This window comes from Alligator mississippiensis, chromosome 13, assembly GCF_030867095.1.
Source record: "Alligator mississippiensis isolate rAllMis1 chromosome 13, rAllMis1, whole genome shotgun sequence".
Lineage (NCBI taxonomy): Eukaryota > Metazoa > Chordata > Crocodylia > Alligatoridae > Alligator > Alligator mississippiensis.
Window position 1 is genome coordinate 53,981,175 of NC_081836.1, and position 14,944 is coordinate 53,996,118.

The window sequence follows — 14,944 nt, forward strand, 5'->3', positions numbered from 1 at the left end:
GGTGAGAGGCTCCAGACCAGCTATGAACTGACTGCCCTGAGAAGTTTTCCATCTGTTGACTCCTCTGTGAAATCCTATGTATTACAAACTTCCCTTTCTACCCAGGAGAAGTTTTACAATCTTTTCTCCAATGCCTGATGAAGGGTGTTTGTTTGTACCTGAAAGCTTGCAGTTAAAGATTTTTTTTTGCAAAAATCTTGTTGGTCTAATAAAAGATACCATCTCTACTACGAGTCCTGATTGCCTACTCTTTACATAGCACTCTGCTTACACTGTTACGTGGTGTTTCCCCCCCCCCGGAAAGCTGCATCCCAGGCGGCGGGCAGTTTGATCTTTAAGCTGGCGCATAAATACAATGTAAGTATGAAAAGCACTTTGAACTGATAAAGTAGAGATGCAAATGCTGTGCCAGGCCAGCGTCCTCCGTCAGCGCAGAGGATCTATTGCAGTGTTTCTCAACCTTTTAAGTAGCAAGTACCCCCTAACTTCTGAAAATGTTAGTAAGTACCCCAACACTCAATTTTCCAGGGGATTTTATATTTACAGACTAATGTGTGCTATATGTTGGAAGAACGGCTGTGTATATAAGCCCGTGATATGACAGATGTCTGATCTGGCGAGGGTAGGGTTGCCTCATTTTACACCAAGGGTGCACGACTCAAGTATGTACCTGGGCTAGAGGTGATGTTGGCCAAAGCTAGGAGGGCTGAAGCCAGTGGTGTGCAAAGCGCGGCCCACCACATTATTACTGGGGAATTTAAAGCGCTGATTTTTTTGCCATAGTTTTGAGAGGAGGAAGGGGCAAGAGAGAAAGGAAAAGAGGGCAAGAGAGAAAGAGTATTGGGCTATCCATGTACGCATGCCACAGGTTGAGAAACTATGATCTATAGCAATGGCAAGACATGGGGAGAATATCTAGTTCACATGCAATTTAGACCCCAGCACCATCAGCTTGATACTTTGTGTGATCAAAAACAGGCAGAAAAGAATAACTAAAAACGTCCAGGAAAATAATTTATACCATGACTTAAGCCAAGTGTGCAATGGTCATATAGGATATCAACCTAAGAACCGGGTGGGGGATCACACCATTAGGGCCCAGTCTCCTATTGAGTGTGCACAGTGGATGCTTTAGGGAGGAAGGGGGTCAGGGTACAGAGCAGTCCCAGTGAGCAGCTATCCTAATTTTAGGGATGACCCGGGCTAAAAGTTGGGATGAACCTGCCCTATACACGTGCTTAACTCCCGCCAGAGCGCGGTGACGACAACATCCGGCGACAAGGACTTCCACCAGCGAACAACTTCACCCCTACTTCGCGCCACGCCGCACCCGACCCATTCACTGCCTACCCTCGCCCTGGCGGGCAGCCAATAGCAAGGCACGGCCTGGCCCATTGCTTAAGAGGGGGGTTGGCCTTTCTTTGTCAACCCGGGCTGAGGGGAAGACCGACGGTACTACCCCCCCCCCACCCTTTCCGCCTTTGGTTCATCCCCCCACGGTGTCAAGCTGCAGCCCCGGCCGCCATTTTGTTTGGGGGCGGGGATGGGAGGCGGCTCCTCCCTAAGGCCATACCTCCCCCCCACCCCAGCCCCCTCTCCCCTCAGCCCGCGGAGAGAGCCGACGGGGGCTGAGGCACTCAAGCGCGGGGCCTCCTCTTTTTTTTTTTTTTTTTTTTTTAAACCTGCCGCGGGGCCTCACGGGAGCCGTAGTCCGTCGCCGCTCCCGCCCCCCTCCCCCTGCAGAGGGGGAGGCGCTGCCCCAGCGCCCGGCGGACTCCATCTCCCGTGAGGCCTCGCGCGGCGGGCTCGGGCCGCGCGCACAGCCTTGTGGGACTCGCAGTCCGCGCGGGGCGCCGGGGTGTTGGCGGCGCGGCCGGCGGGACTACGCTTCCCAGCAGCCCCCGGCGCGGGCCCGGCCCCCCTCGGCGGAGACATTTGCGAGCCCAGTGTCTCCAAGATGGCGGCGTGGGGAAGGAGGCGCGCGGGCCCCAGCAGCACGAGCAGCGGCTGGGAGAGGTGGGTCCCGGCGGGTCGGGGTCGCGGGCTGCCCTGGGCCGGGGCCCTGCGGCGGGGCGTGGGCCCGGGACCGCGCTGGGGGACTGAGCGGAGCCCCCTCCTCCTCCGCCGCGCGTGGGGCGGGGGGTGGGGTAGGCCGGGGTGCAGCCCTGCCCGCCTGAGGAGCGAGCTGCGCGGGGGGCTGCAGCCGTGGGAAGCTGCCCCGGGGCCCAGCGGGCCTCGCAGCCGGGCCTGGGGGTGGCGGTCGAGGGGACTGGGAGCGGGGAGAGAAAGAGGGGATGGCGGGGAAGGTCAGTGCAAACCTGCACGTTATCAGAGGCCCCCAAATGCCCGGGGCCGGGACACTCCCCGGGTCTGTCTGTAAAGGCTGGGAAGGCAGCAGAAGTCCTTTCCAGTGACCTCTTTTGGGTGGGCGGACGGACGGACAGCGCCGTATCGTGCCCTGCATTTGGGATTGGGGGGGGGCTGGCGGCAGCCACAATACCGCTGACTCCATACTTTTCTGCGCCGGCCAAAAAAAAAAAAAGCCCTTTCAAAGACGTGTTGATCGCCGGCTCTCTTTTTGCCTCTGTCAGGATGGAGAAGAGCTAGGACGTGATGGGACTACGTGCGGAGTAGCTGTAGAAGTTTTGGGATCCTGACTTTAAAGGCAGGGAAGTCGACCCCTGAGGGGCTGAGGGGAAGACCAGAGAGAGCGAGAGAGCTTGTTGAGCTGCCTTAAAATCTGTACGCACCATTTACTTTCTTACAACTTTGTGGCTAACTCTCTTCTCCTGGGTCTCCCCTGTTCAGCCCACGCCTGTGCTCGCTGGTGTAACCACCAGCCCTTGAAAGCAGCTGTGTTTTTATGGAGGAGCAAAAATTGCCCTTTGTTCTGTTGCCGTTTTACAGACTCTGCCGTCCCTTGTCTTTATTATTTTGCGGCCGGTGCTTTCCTTTTCTTGAGGGGGAAAGATGGCACCGGTCTTAGGACGTGTAATACCTGTTTTTATGGTGTGAGTGGAGAAAACAGCCGCCCTTTAACATTCCCGTCGGCGTTTGAGTCAGAGGAATGTTGCATCTGCTCGAGGGAGCCCAAGCGAATGAATTGGGGGATCAAAAGGAATTAGCACCACAGCGTAATGCTTACAAACAAGAAAAAATGCTGTGAAGTGCAATGGCGGGGCTGTGAACATGCCTGCTCTTATCATGGGTTAGCAACGGTGGTTGTGTACCCGTGCTGGGCAAGTGGTGTGAAATGTCCGCTCTTAGCTACTGTGGTTCCCCCACAAAAGTCATGAGGATGAAACTCATTCTTGGTGAATTCAGTATTAAAAAAAGCTATTGTAGCACGGTGAAAAATTACTTTTTTTTTTTTTTTTAAACCAAAAAAAAATTGCAGTACAAATTAATCTGTGATCTCTCTGCAGATCACACAACAGATACAGGTTGTAAATAAAGGTACTTTGTACTTAGAAAAGTGCCTGTCATCAGATGATCAGTGTGTTTTGTGCAGAGCAATAAATTACATATCTCTGTGATCTCTTCAGAGGCTTAAATGTTGCTTCCCGATCTTGACAAGCGAGCGTGTGCGGTCTAAGCAGACATATAAGAGGCATGGCAAGGCAATAGCAGGTCTCTGGCTAGTTATACTTCTCTGACCAGTGCTATAAACTCTCCCACACAAACCGGACAAAAATAGCTGTTTTATTAAGTGTTGGACAGCACTCTTTTTAAGCGATCTTGCATGGTAAGATCACTTGCTTTCAGCATAAATCTCAATCCTCCCATTTCCAGTGTCAGAGGTAGGTGCCGCCAGACTCTGTCTCTCTTGGCCAGTGTTTCCTCCAAAGTTTAACCTCTAACTTGTCTAGCTTAATTTGTGTCTAGGGCAAGGCTGATTAATTAGCTGCCGTCAAATAGTGACACACGCATTTATAGGTAGGAAATACAGTTTTCTTGCACTGCTTGACATGCTTCTTGTCCAAAGACACATTCTTTCTGACTGAGCACACTGGTTTAAGGTATTTTTATAACTGTCGGCCAGCTTGTCTAAAAGGCGTCTGTGTTGAGAGGTAGAGCCAAGGAAGCAGCTCATGAATAACCTATTGTCTGAAGTTATGAAATTGGTCCAACCTAACAAAATGGCCAGGAGCTGTATTATGGAGACCACGTCCCTTCATCAATGACACGATTGATGCGTGGAAGGTCTGTGTTGGTCAGAAACATCCCTCCTCGTCTGCACTGTGAGTAAAATGGAAAGATGCTAGTCTAAAAATATCTTGGTTGTCAAATCTGGCCCGCTTTCATAGCAAAATAACGAAGATAAACCAAACCCAAACCAAAGTGATCTTACTAAATATTTCTTTCCTCTTTCATTCCAGATAAGATAGACTCTTAATTGAGACTATCCAAAAGGAATCATTAATCTGTAGATCAAACTTCTTTTAGAGAACAGACATTGAATTGTACTTGGAGTTCTTGTCTAAAATCTACACGATGACCGCCAGAGCACAACAGACTGGCACTTGTTCCCTGGGGAAATGTTCTAACAAACTTGACCACCACGGAAAGAGCAGTGCAGTAAGGCAGCTTTAATGTCACCCCAACTATGTTTATTGGCCTCTGAGCAGTCTTAAAAGTCTCTCATTTCACTACATGTACTGCTCGGATTTCCGGCAGTCCATTTGCTTAGAGCAGTGATTGACCTGTTTCTGTTTGTCTAGTTAATTTTTTGTTAAATTCAAATTGATGCCTCTTGTTCAGTGGCCGCCTTAGTGGTGGTGTGCTGTTTTTCTGTGTGGGCTTGTACTGTTGTATCTCTGAGTCACTCATCCTTATTTTTCTTAACATTTGCACCCTGTCCTCAGGGCCAAACAGAGCTCCTTTCAGAGCCAGTCAGTTTCTGAACAACTTCTTGTTTAGTTCTAACCTTTGCTGAATTTTTAGCACACCTCTTGAATGGAAGTCTCATTTGTCCCTGTGCTCTGGATTCTTTTCTTTTTCTTCTTTTTTTGAATGTGCTGATTTTGTTTGCAACCTTCTGAAAAAATAGACTCTTTACACTGCAAACTGACAGTAATGGGTAACAAATGGCAAAAAGTGGGTAGGTGCTATGGGGAACACTTGTCACAGTTGCTCAGATCTTATTTATAGCACCTCTGTCATTGCAGTCCTGGACCTTTCCTGAATAAAAGTGGACAGTCTTGTTAAATTGTATGGTATTGTGATACAGAATGCTTCCCCTGGAAATAAAAGTGAGAACACAGCTCGTTTTTCATATTGAAATTAACAGGATTTGAAACGAGATCTGTAAAAATGAAGATATAGTGCTTTGATTCATTTGAGTCTGGCCTGTTTGGACTGTAACAACTTATTCAGGCTCAGTTGGGACTCTGTGGACCCCAGACACTGTCTGCTCAGCCATTTGTGATGTAGCTCTATTGGAATTAATCACAAACCAGCCTTTAGTTCTGCAGGCTGTACTAGATTTCTGTGCACATTGCATGTGACACGACTTTGACAGGTCACAAGCCATTAGTCGTCTTTTTTTTTCCTAAGCACCTTCCAAACAGGTTCAGTTCATGTGCAGCTGACATGTATTTCCATCTGGTCCTGAGTGCCATCAGTAAACAAGCCTTTCTTTGACTAGTAAAACCACAAGTATTCTGCTGTCCAAGAATGATCCTGTGACCTTTGAGAGAGAGAGAATGACCTGCAGGTTATAAGTTGGGTTCAGGAACTTTTATACTGGTTCAAATGGAGTCATGACCTGTGTATATTCAGTTGGTACAGTGCATGGTTCAGGAATATTTCTGAGCAGGACTAGAGATGTTTTCCAGACACCAGCTGCTGGCCAGAAATACATACATGACTGGGAGAGGGTCTCCCTGAGCTAGCTACAGATTCAATTCACTGTTAAGAGTTAATCCTCTTCTATTCCCAGCAGTTGATTGGAGCAGGATGCTGAGATTTCTTCTAGATCATTGTCCTAGACCTTGTTTTTGCTCCACTTGAATTCCCAGCTGCTGATTAGTATCTGACAAAACTTAAACTCCTCTTTCCCCACAAAGCTGCTGGAAGTAAACTGATTTCTTGGGTATCCTTTCTCTTCCCTGTTTGAAGGATTTGTGACTTCACCTGTCCTAGCTGAAGAATGTCCAAGTAAAGTTCATACTCCATAGGATGGTCTTAACTTCCTGGCAACTGGAGGGTATCAAGCGTTTTGAAGGAGGGAGAGAGAGATGAGGCAAGTTTGAGGATTGTAACTGGGAAACGTCCCAAGTTTCTAGCGCATAAGCAGGTGCAGTGTTCTTACCATGGTAGCTTTACTATGGCAACAGGTTCCAAATTAAATTTGACGCTTACCTGACTGTTAATGTGGGCATTCCTACCCCTCTTGTTGGTGAGTGTTGTGTTAACTTAGCAAGAGCCTAGCTAAACTTGTTTTCTGATTGGGCCAGTAGATGGATCTTATCGGTCGCATTTAAGTGGCTTTCATCTTCCTTTTTTAATCCGTTGAAAGAGTCTTGCTATATTTCTTGTTTTCCTGGTATAAAAAGCAGGCGCCAGAAACAAGGCATAAAAAATATCACATGGAATAGGATGCATTAAGTATTGAGATGCAAACGGTGTTCAGGATATAAACTAGACAGTTACCACAGAAGGGATATACAGTTTCCATTTGGCAAAGCCCTTCCATTTTTTTTGGAAGATGGGAAATTTGTTAAACTGAGTGATGTTAACGTGTCCCCAGTAACTGGCACACCCATCCTGTGGGTGTGTGGCAATGTTCTGTGATGTCGAGAAATGGGTCTTTTCTGGCACTAGTTTCTTCCCACATGTTCAAGGAAAGTGGAGATAGAGTTATCGGTATTTTCCCAGCTGATGCAAGCTCGGGGCTGACGGCTCTTAAGCCGTGGCTCTTTGTTTTTCCTTCAGTGGTGGGTGGAAAGCTCCAAAAGACATTCTTCAGAAGATCCATCCTGACAACACATGCAGTTGTTCTGTTCAAATGAAGCAATCCCTGTTGTTCCCTGTTTCAGAGAAAATGTTTTGTTCGTTTGTATACTTGAGGTCCGACAACGAGCCCCCTTCCTGGTCCCACAGGCCAAGTTCTACAATGTCCTGTAAACAGAATTGTGTTTGGTCTTCCATGTAGTAACACTGTGCTCTCTTGAGACTTTCCTCCTTTTGTGTGTCATTGTGAAATCGCCTCTCAAGAAAGGAACAGAGTCCTTCATATTTCTTCCTGCGGCAGCCAGGCTCTTGTATGAAAACGACATCCACTGAATTGAACTGCCCACATGCCTGAATACTAATGGAATACTTATCTTACTTTTGGACCAGATGCAACTTTCTGCTCGCTTCAGTGTTCTCTCACTTTTCCTACTTTTTGAGTGGCTTATAGATTTCCCCCTGCCCACCCCTTGGTTTTTGGTGGGGGTGCATCTTGGGTGGTTGCAGCACGTATGGAAGAGCCTTTCTGTAGAGCTGGTGGGTGCTGTGCTGGGTGTGGCAGTAGCATGCTTGCTAGGGGAGAAGACCTGGTTCTGTTTCACTCATCGTGACCTTTCAATGGAACAAATTTTAGCAAGCTTATTTAAGCTCTAAAGTATCCCTATTTTGCACTTACAACTTTGCAAAGCTGCTGGAAGAAAGGGGAGAGCTGGAAAAGAGTGCATTTCCTAACAGTAGTATCTCCAGACAACAGTTAATGATTTTATTCTGTTCTGGTGTGAATTTCCTTGTCTGGTTGGTTGTTGATCATGACGTGGGTCTGTGACAATGTGTAAAGTGACAGGAGAAGCAGAAAGGAGTATTCGGAGAGCTGTCGAGGATATGAAAGATTCGGGAAAAGGAAAGACACTGTGTAAAGCTGCGGGATATTGTTCTTAGTTGGGAGAAGTGCTCCAATCTGACACTGGGTTCTTACGCTGCAGTCTGTCAGGGACCCAAACTGAAACTGGGGAACACACAATATTAGATGAAGCTTAAAACTGGGTGGAATTTATCTCTTAACTTCAAGCATTTTGTGTAAATTCAGTTGTTTGACATGGCATTTTTACTGTAATCTGAGCTTTCTATTTATTCTTCTAGGAAAGTTAACTATTGCTGAAAATGGCTTTTAGCAACAGTTTCCCCTTGAAGTGGTATTGAAGTAATTAAGTGTTTGCAGTAACATTACTTGCTGTTTTGGAAAGCTTGCCTTACAAAGTCTCAAGCACGCTTCCTGAAATGGGACCGAAATTCTTCTGGCTCCACTATAACACTTCAGTACTGATTCAAGGAGGAAACCATTAGTGGAAACCTCTTCTCGGTAATGCCTTAGCTTTGTTGTACATGATGAAAGTTTTATGTTGCCATGAATTGTTTTGAGTAATAGAGCTGGGTTAAGCTTCACTTCTTGGCATTATTATGCTTACTTGATTCTCATTGCTGCTTAAACTCCAGTTGATTTGTAAAACCAGACACATGCTTTCAGATTAAGTTTTAAGGTTTCTCTCGCTTTATGCTGTGCATGCATTCCTGGAAAATAGCACATAACTCTGAATTCACACTTTGCAATGCAACAAATAAGGGTATCTCCTAAGACGTCAACTGTACTGACCCCCAGACCCATTTCTACCAGTTTTACAAGACCATTTTGGTACTTGCCAACAGTAGACAGTACACATGAGCACAGCTGCAGCTCCAGAAACATGGGCACCAGATGCCCTGAGTGGCAACTGCGGGTGCTGCTGCCAGGTGGCTTCATGGCTCACAGCTCCTGGGGCGCCACGCTGATGGAACCAAGCCATGCTGCAGGGGCTGGGGCTGCAGCCCGGCCCAGGCACCACCACCTGCCTCAGCCCCTCCCACCCCCCCAATACTTTTTTCTTCCTCCACCTATGGTGTCACTCCCACAATGCACTGCACAAAGCAGCTGACTGCGGGCTTCACCACACCGATCGCATAAGAGTGAATTTACCTTGCATATAACAAATTTTTGGTATAAAACCAATCATCACATAAAAGAGCGAATTCACACACACACAACCCATGGAAAGCAAGGAAATCCTGTAGTGTTGTCTTACTAGATGAAGTATCTATACCAGCAAAAAATGCTTATCATCCAAGAATGTGCACTGCTTCCTGTGTTGAAGGGGTTTATGCCTTCCAAAATCCATCCTTTTTGCAGGGGGAGGGAGGGCTCACACTTCAAAGTAATCCTTTCTATTTCCATAACCAAATAAAACAATTGCTGAGAGTTCGGTGCAAACCAGTCCCTGTCCTAGGCAGTTCTGACTGCAGGCGGGCTTCCGGCAGAGAAGCCAAGAAACAGGCGTGTAAGTGGAGTTATCCTTGTAGGTTTACGTAAGTACCAACCAGACTTTTATAGAAACAACCCATTATTCTGCCTTCCAGGCAGTTGATAAGCCGTAGTTCCTGCTGTTTGATAGGGTTGCTGCTATTAGCTATAAACATGCTACTTCTGGCAACAGCCTATAATTTAACAATATTCTTGATTACAGGTGGCCACCGCACAGTACTCTTTGTCGTATGAATAAACATAAAGGGTAGTGTCTAGTACCACAACAGCTTGCAAACGTGTATTTTTCTCTTCCTGTACCATTTCCAGGACATACAGATAACTAACTATGTTTGTGCTAATGGAGCAAAAAGAGCTAGTTTCAATCGCTGCTGCAGAGAGCTGTTGCCTTACCGATGTCAAGTGCAGTTGGGGATGATGTTAGCTTGAAGATGTGTACTGCTTCCTTCTCCTGCTAAAGGAATTTGCCTTTGAGATCCATGTACTTATTGCGCTTTGGCTTTGACAGAGCATAGTATTAATTTTAGTTTCTCTTAATTAAATACAAATGAATGAATATGGATATGCTTTGTTCTTCATTTTACTTCTTACTGAGGGCTGAGAGCAGTTGTTACCTTAGCACAGGTATGCTAAGATAACGGACTTTGGCACAAGATAAGAAGCTGGGGTGGGGATGAGGCTGGAAACTAATCCAGGTTACAGAAAGACACTTCACAGACCGTGATTATCTTAAACTATCCGTGTGCATTCTGCTGGCAGAAATAGGGAGACTGCCCGAAGGTGGAATAGGTTGTTCATTTAAACGGGCAGTTCAAAAATCCTGCTTCTTCCCTTGTCCTGACGTGTAACAAAGATATTAAAAAATTCAGCACCACATTCTGATTGATATACTTGCTCTCTTGCTTGTCTGAGCAGGTACATGCTTGTGTCATCCCGTATCCCTATGGGTCAGAGCTGATGAGCCTTACAGCAAGCTGCAGTCTGGGTTGCATAGCTGTGAATTTTAGAGTTAAAAGAATGAGGGTTGGGGTCGAAAATGATATTTATCATGGGATTGTGTTTTGACTGGTGCAGAGACCATATGGTCAGAGAGCAACTCAAGTCCTTACAGAGGTCTCCCCCCAAAAACTGGCAGCTCCTTCACCAATGAGACAGCTTGTGTTTTTTATTAAGAAAAAGAGAAAACACCCTATCAGTAAATATATTTCCATAAAAAAACCTTAAATTTTTGTGGCTCATCCAATCACCTGACACTGTCTTCTACATGTGACAGTGTCTCTACAGCAACCATCTCTAATGTCACTGATGGCTGAAGTCATAACAAATCTGTCTTGGGAAGATTGAATTGATCTTGCTTTTGTGAAATGTATTTAGTCCCCTCTGCAAGGGAAGTAGCTGTAAAATGCAGTTATTCCTAACCAACACTGTCTTCAGTGTTGTCACTGGGCAGTCAGCTGTTCTCCAGTGGATCTTGACCTGGAGAAAGGTACCTCCTGGCTGGAGGAAAAGCAGAGACCAAGTGACCTTGAGGCGGTAACCTTCTTTAGCCATCAATCTCCCATACTCTTTAGTTAAGTGTGGGAACGGAGAGGAAGGGCTCTCGCTGCACGCTGTAGTTTAATTCTGTGTTTTCTGTTAACAGGGTGACCTTGTCCTCCACGGACTGTTACATTGTGCATGAAATCTACAACGGCGAGAACGCTCAGGACCAGTTTGAGTATGAGCTGGAGCAAGCCCTGGAAGCACAGTACAAATACATAGTGATAGAGCCCACTCGCATCGGTGACGAGACCGCCCGCTGGATCACTGTGGGGAACTGCCTGCATAAGACGGCTGTCCTCGCGGGCACTGCCTGTCTCTTCACCCCTCTGGCACTTTCAGGAGATTATTCCCACTACATCTCCCTGCCTGCCGGCGTGCTGAGCATGGCCTGCTGCACCCTTTACGGTATCTCCTGGCAGTTTGACCCCTGCTGCAAGTACCAAGTGGAGTACGATGCCTATAAACTCTCCCGCCTGCCCCTGCATACACTCACCTCCTCCACTCCTGTGGTGCTGGTGAGGAAGGACGACCTGCACAGAAAAAGACTGCATAACACGATAGCGCTCGCTGCCCTGGTGTACTGTGTAAAGAAGGTCTATGAACTCTACGCTGTATGACTTCCATAGGGAAATGAGAAACCCACAAAGACAAGTGTATTAAGACTCCCACAGTAACATTTTGTTTTTCCTCTGAGACGTGGTCAAGACTGGGAAGCAGTTGGTTTAATAGAGCTGTTATTTTTCAAATAACACATCACTGGCGCACCAAGGTTTTTCAGTTCTTCATTACACTTGAGATGTGGATCTGCAGTGACTTGAGCGCTGTATGTTAGGCCCTGGGAGTCTGATCCAGCAGTGGAATTTCAAATGAAAGCTATATAAAAAGGGGGTGTGAGAGGTTTTTTTTTTCGTTTTTTTTTCTTTTTTTTTTTTTTTTTTTGGAAACATTTAAGTATATTGTTTAATTGTACTACACAGAACCAGCCAGAAGTTATCATTGACCATTAAAGATGAGAATTTCAAATGCTTTTGCTTTCTCTTTACTATTCAAGTGGCTCCTCTTACACAGGCTGCCTCAGGGGAAAAGGGAGCTTGAACCCCTTTGCAGTGGGAGCCACAGTAATTTATGGTTTTTTGGGGGGGGATTGTTTGGTTTGGTTTTTTTTATATTGTATGTACACATTTAGATGCTAGCAGGCAATATGGTATCTCTTTGATGGTTGATGGATCGTGTTGATGCACAGGATGACAACAGTAAATGTGTGGCTTGTTTCCAATATGCATCATTTGCCCACTGACGCTGTGGGTGAAAACTGCCCTACAGCTGCTGGCCTGCCTGGTCACTTCGCTCCAGTGCTCAGTGGCACCATCTCAACTTCCTGCTGATGTTAAATGCTTCCTATTGGGTTGCATGCAGGCACATTTCCATTCGGTATGAGACATGAAGCTCCATGTATGGTACCCCAGCTGTCTACTCCAATGTAGTTGAGTAGTCCAGAGGTCAGAATCTGACTGCTTCACCCATGGCTATGGTTTATTACCGCTGTTCATGCTTGTGCAACCAGTATATAATATCAAACCAGTGTCCATGACATCCAGCAGGCCATATCGTGATCATTTGCTTCCACTGGTTTTGGTTGTATGACACCAACTTCTGGAGGTAGCTACTATCAGTACAAAGGAAGGTCCCTTGCTGTCTGTCTTTAAATGGTGTCTGACTAGTCGTGTCCTAATCTAGAAATCTCAGCATCCCATCCGGAGTTCTTGTCAAAGTCCTGTTCCATTAGAATGAAAAGCAGTTATGATAGCAGATCGGGCAAAGCAGACTCTTCTACCAAATGGAGGGTAGGTCTGGTCTGCTGGAGAAGGGCAGCTCGGCAATTTCCACTCTAACCTCTGAAAAGGAGAGCAAAGTTCTTGTCATATGAACTGCCTATGTACAGGTGTATTTATTGCCTGCTTAAATGATCATTGCAACCTGACCTCTGCAGCTACAGAACTGACCGTAGAAGAGTCTTGCAAGGTCAAAACCCATATTCAGTTCTATCTTTATCTCTTCAGTTCGAAACAGCAGGCGGTAGAGCTCCCTAATGCTTCAGAACTGCAGAGGGGTAATCTGGCTAAGGTTGGAGACTTTGTGGTTGTCTGTCCAGTTGCTATTAGGCATCTGGTATAACAGACAAAGCTTTCAGATGAGCAGCATGTCCTCCCTCTGCACGGACAGCAGGCTGTGGTGCTGCTCCAGGGCCAGGGCTGAACTAAGTACCTATATTCCCCTTGCCTTCCAAGGAAATTCTTTTGACATCAAGGATAGGATTCTTTTGAGAGGCTAGGCAGAGCAGCTGTGTAGCAGGTAATGGCCCTTCTGAAACGCTTGCCTTTTTTCTCTTCACTATTACAATGGCTAATGTAGTCACCTACGCTGTTAAAAATAACTGAATGTGGAAACGGTTCTATTTATAGCAGCAGTGCAGTTGTCTGTGCTTTCTGCTTGGGGTGAGGAGGAAAGATGCACACGCTTTCATCTGTTGGTGAGCAGCCTAGAAACGGTATATTTCCTTGTCAAACTGTACTGTCACTTTCTTGAGTTGTGCCTAAGTCTAAGCCATCTGGAACGAAGCTTTTGGCAAATCGGACTTCACTGGTGTGGAATCCTGCTAGAATATCAAACTCCAACATTCAAGTCCTTCCTCCGTGTTGAACAGAGAAGGCATTCCTGCTTGGTTCCCGTCCCCGATGCACGCTATGCATGACGCTTCACCGAAACGCTTCTCCCCAGCACCTGTCAGTGTCACTCCTCCCCTTGCCCAGCAGGGGTCAGTGCGATGCAGGCATGAACCTTGCTAGGCTGTCTCTGTACATGGGAAACAGCTGAGGCTGGGTGACTAGAAAAGGGCCAAAGATCACTTTGGTTTCTTATTACAGGCTGAAAGGTGAAGAGTCAGCTGGACCTACCTGCTATGGGGAGAAGGCATGCCATTTTTGCAGCAACTGACAGCTGTCGTCAGCCCCAGGCATCGAAAGGGTACGTAGAAACATGCTGCACTGCCTGGAAACCTTTTGGAGGACAATATACCGAGGAAAGGTAGTGGGTCTCCTCCATGCCTGTCCCAGAAAACAGGATAAATAAGGGAGCACATGTACCGTAAGTACATCGGACAGGAGCTAACAGATAGGAGCAGCAAAGATGAAGTCCCGTTGCTGCCTTGGTGGGAGTGAGATTCTGTATGCAGTGCCCATCTAGAAACTCTTCAGCAGTGCCTGTCTTGCAGCTCTTGCTGCAAAGAGATCATGGAGACGTGACAATACACATGCAGGGAGGTGCTGCTGGGAGCTACCTCTGTGCTGAGTCAGTTCCCAGCCTATTAAGCCTAAGGGTAGCAGCATCCTGGCAGCTGGGGTGAATTTTCTAGAAACTGATAGTTACTCTGACTTGGACAGAGGGTAATTCTGTTGGCCCCTGTCATGAGATGATCAACACTAGACATGGAAGTCGGGCCAGTGGGAAGGATACTGGTATGTAACATTCTCATAAAGGCTGAGACTCCATCTGGCCGTTTCTACCCTTCTGGAGAATCACCCGTTCAGTAAGTGAGGATTGGGGTTTGGACTCCACTGATTCAGACAAAGGAAGCTGGATAGAAGTGAAGTACGTTCCATCAGCTGCACAGTGGAACGCCAAGCAACCACCGCTCTCTGCTGCATCCCAGCAGCACTCTTTTTTAGGACATCCTAGTACTGCCACTCAGCCACTTATCGAGGGGAAGGCTGCTCTCGGCCTACGTGGCACAGGTTCCCCAGGGACTGTCTCCTGCAAACCTCCTTTCCAAAATTAGTTCAACCCGTACTGCCACCTTCTTGTGGCAGATGAGCTCTGTGGGCTGCATCAGGTAGTCTTTGCTATCGAAAGAAAGGGGAGAGGTATGTTTTGACTATTCTGTAATTGCATTAGCTTTGCCTTCCTTCTGTCGTACAATTCTGGAACTCAAGACTGCTCCCCTCCTGCAGCTGTGATGAACTGTGTTTCTACCCAGCCTTATACAACCCCTGCAGAAGCAATTCAGAATGATTGTGTTTAATGCAGGGCCAGGCACCA

General features: G+C 46.8%; 1 protein-coding gene across 1 annotated transcript; it reads left to right on the plus strand.

Moving 5' to 3' along the window:
• The first annotated feature begins 1,907 nt into the window (after positions 1-1,907).
• On the plus strand, positions 1,908-11,872 carry TMEM11 (transmembrane protein 11). Its single transcript, XM_014604305.3, has 2 exons — positions 1,908-2,016; positions 10,950-11,872. The coding sequence occupies exons 1-2, from the start codon at positions 1,958-1,960 to the stop codon at positions 11,464-11,466; spliced, it is 576 nt and encodes a 191-aa protein (XP_014459791.1). The 5' UTR covers positions 1,908-1,957; the 3' UTR covers positions 11,467-11,872.
• The last annotated feature ends 3,072 nt before the right edge of the window (positions 11,873-14,944 follow it).

Bases quoted from the DNA above. Each gene is read 5' to 3' on its own strand.
- TMEM11 (XM_014604305.3), top strand. From the start codon at position 1,958: ATGGCGGCGTGGGGAAGGAGGCGCGCGGGCCCCAGCAGCACGAGCAGC. The intron at 2,017-10,949 runs GTGGGTCCCGGC...TTCTGTTAACAG, and splicing joins ACGAGCAGCGGCTGGGAGAG to GGTGACCTTGTCCTCCACGG.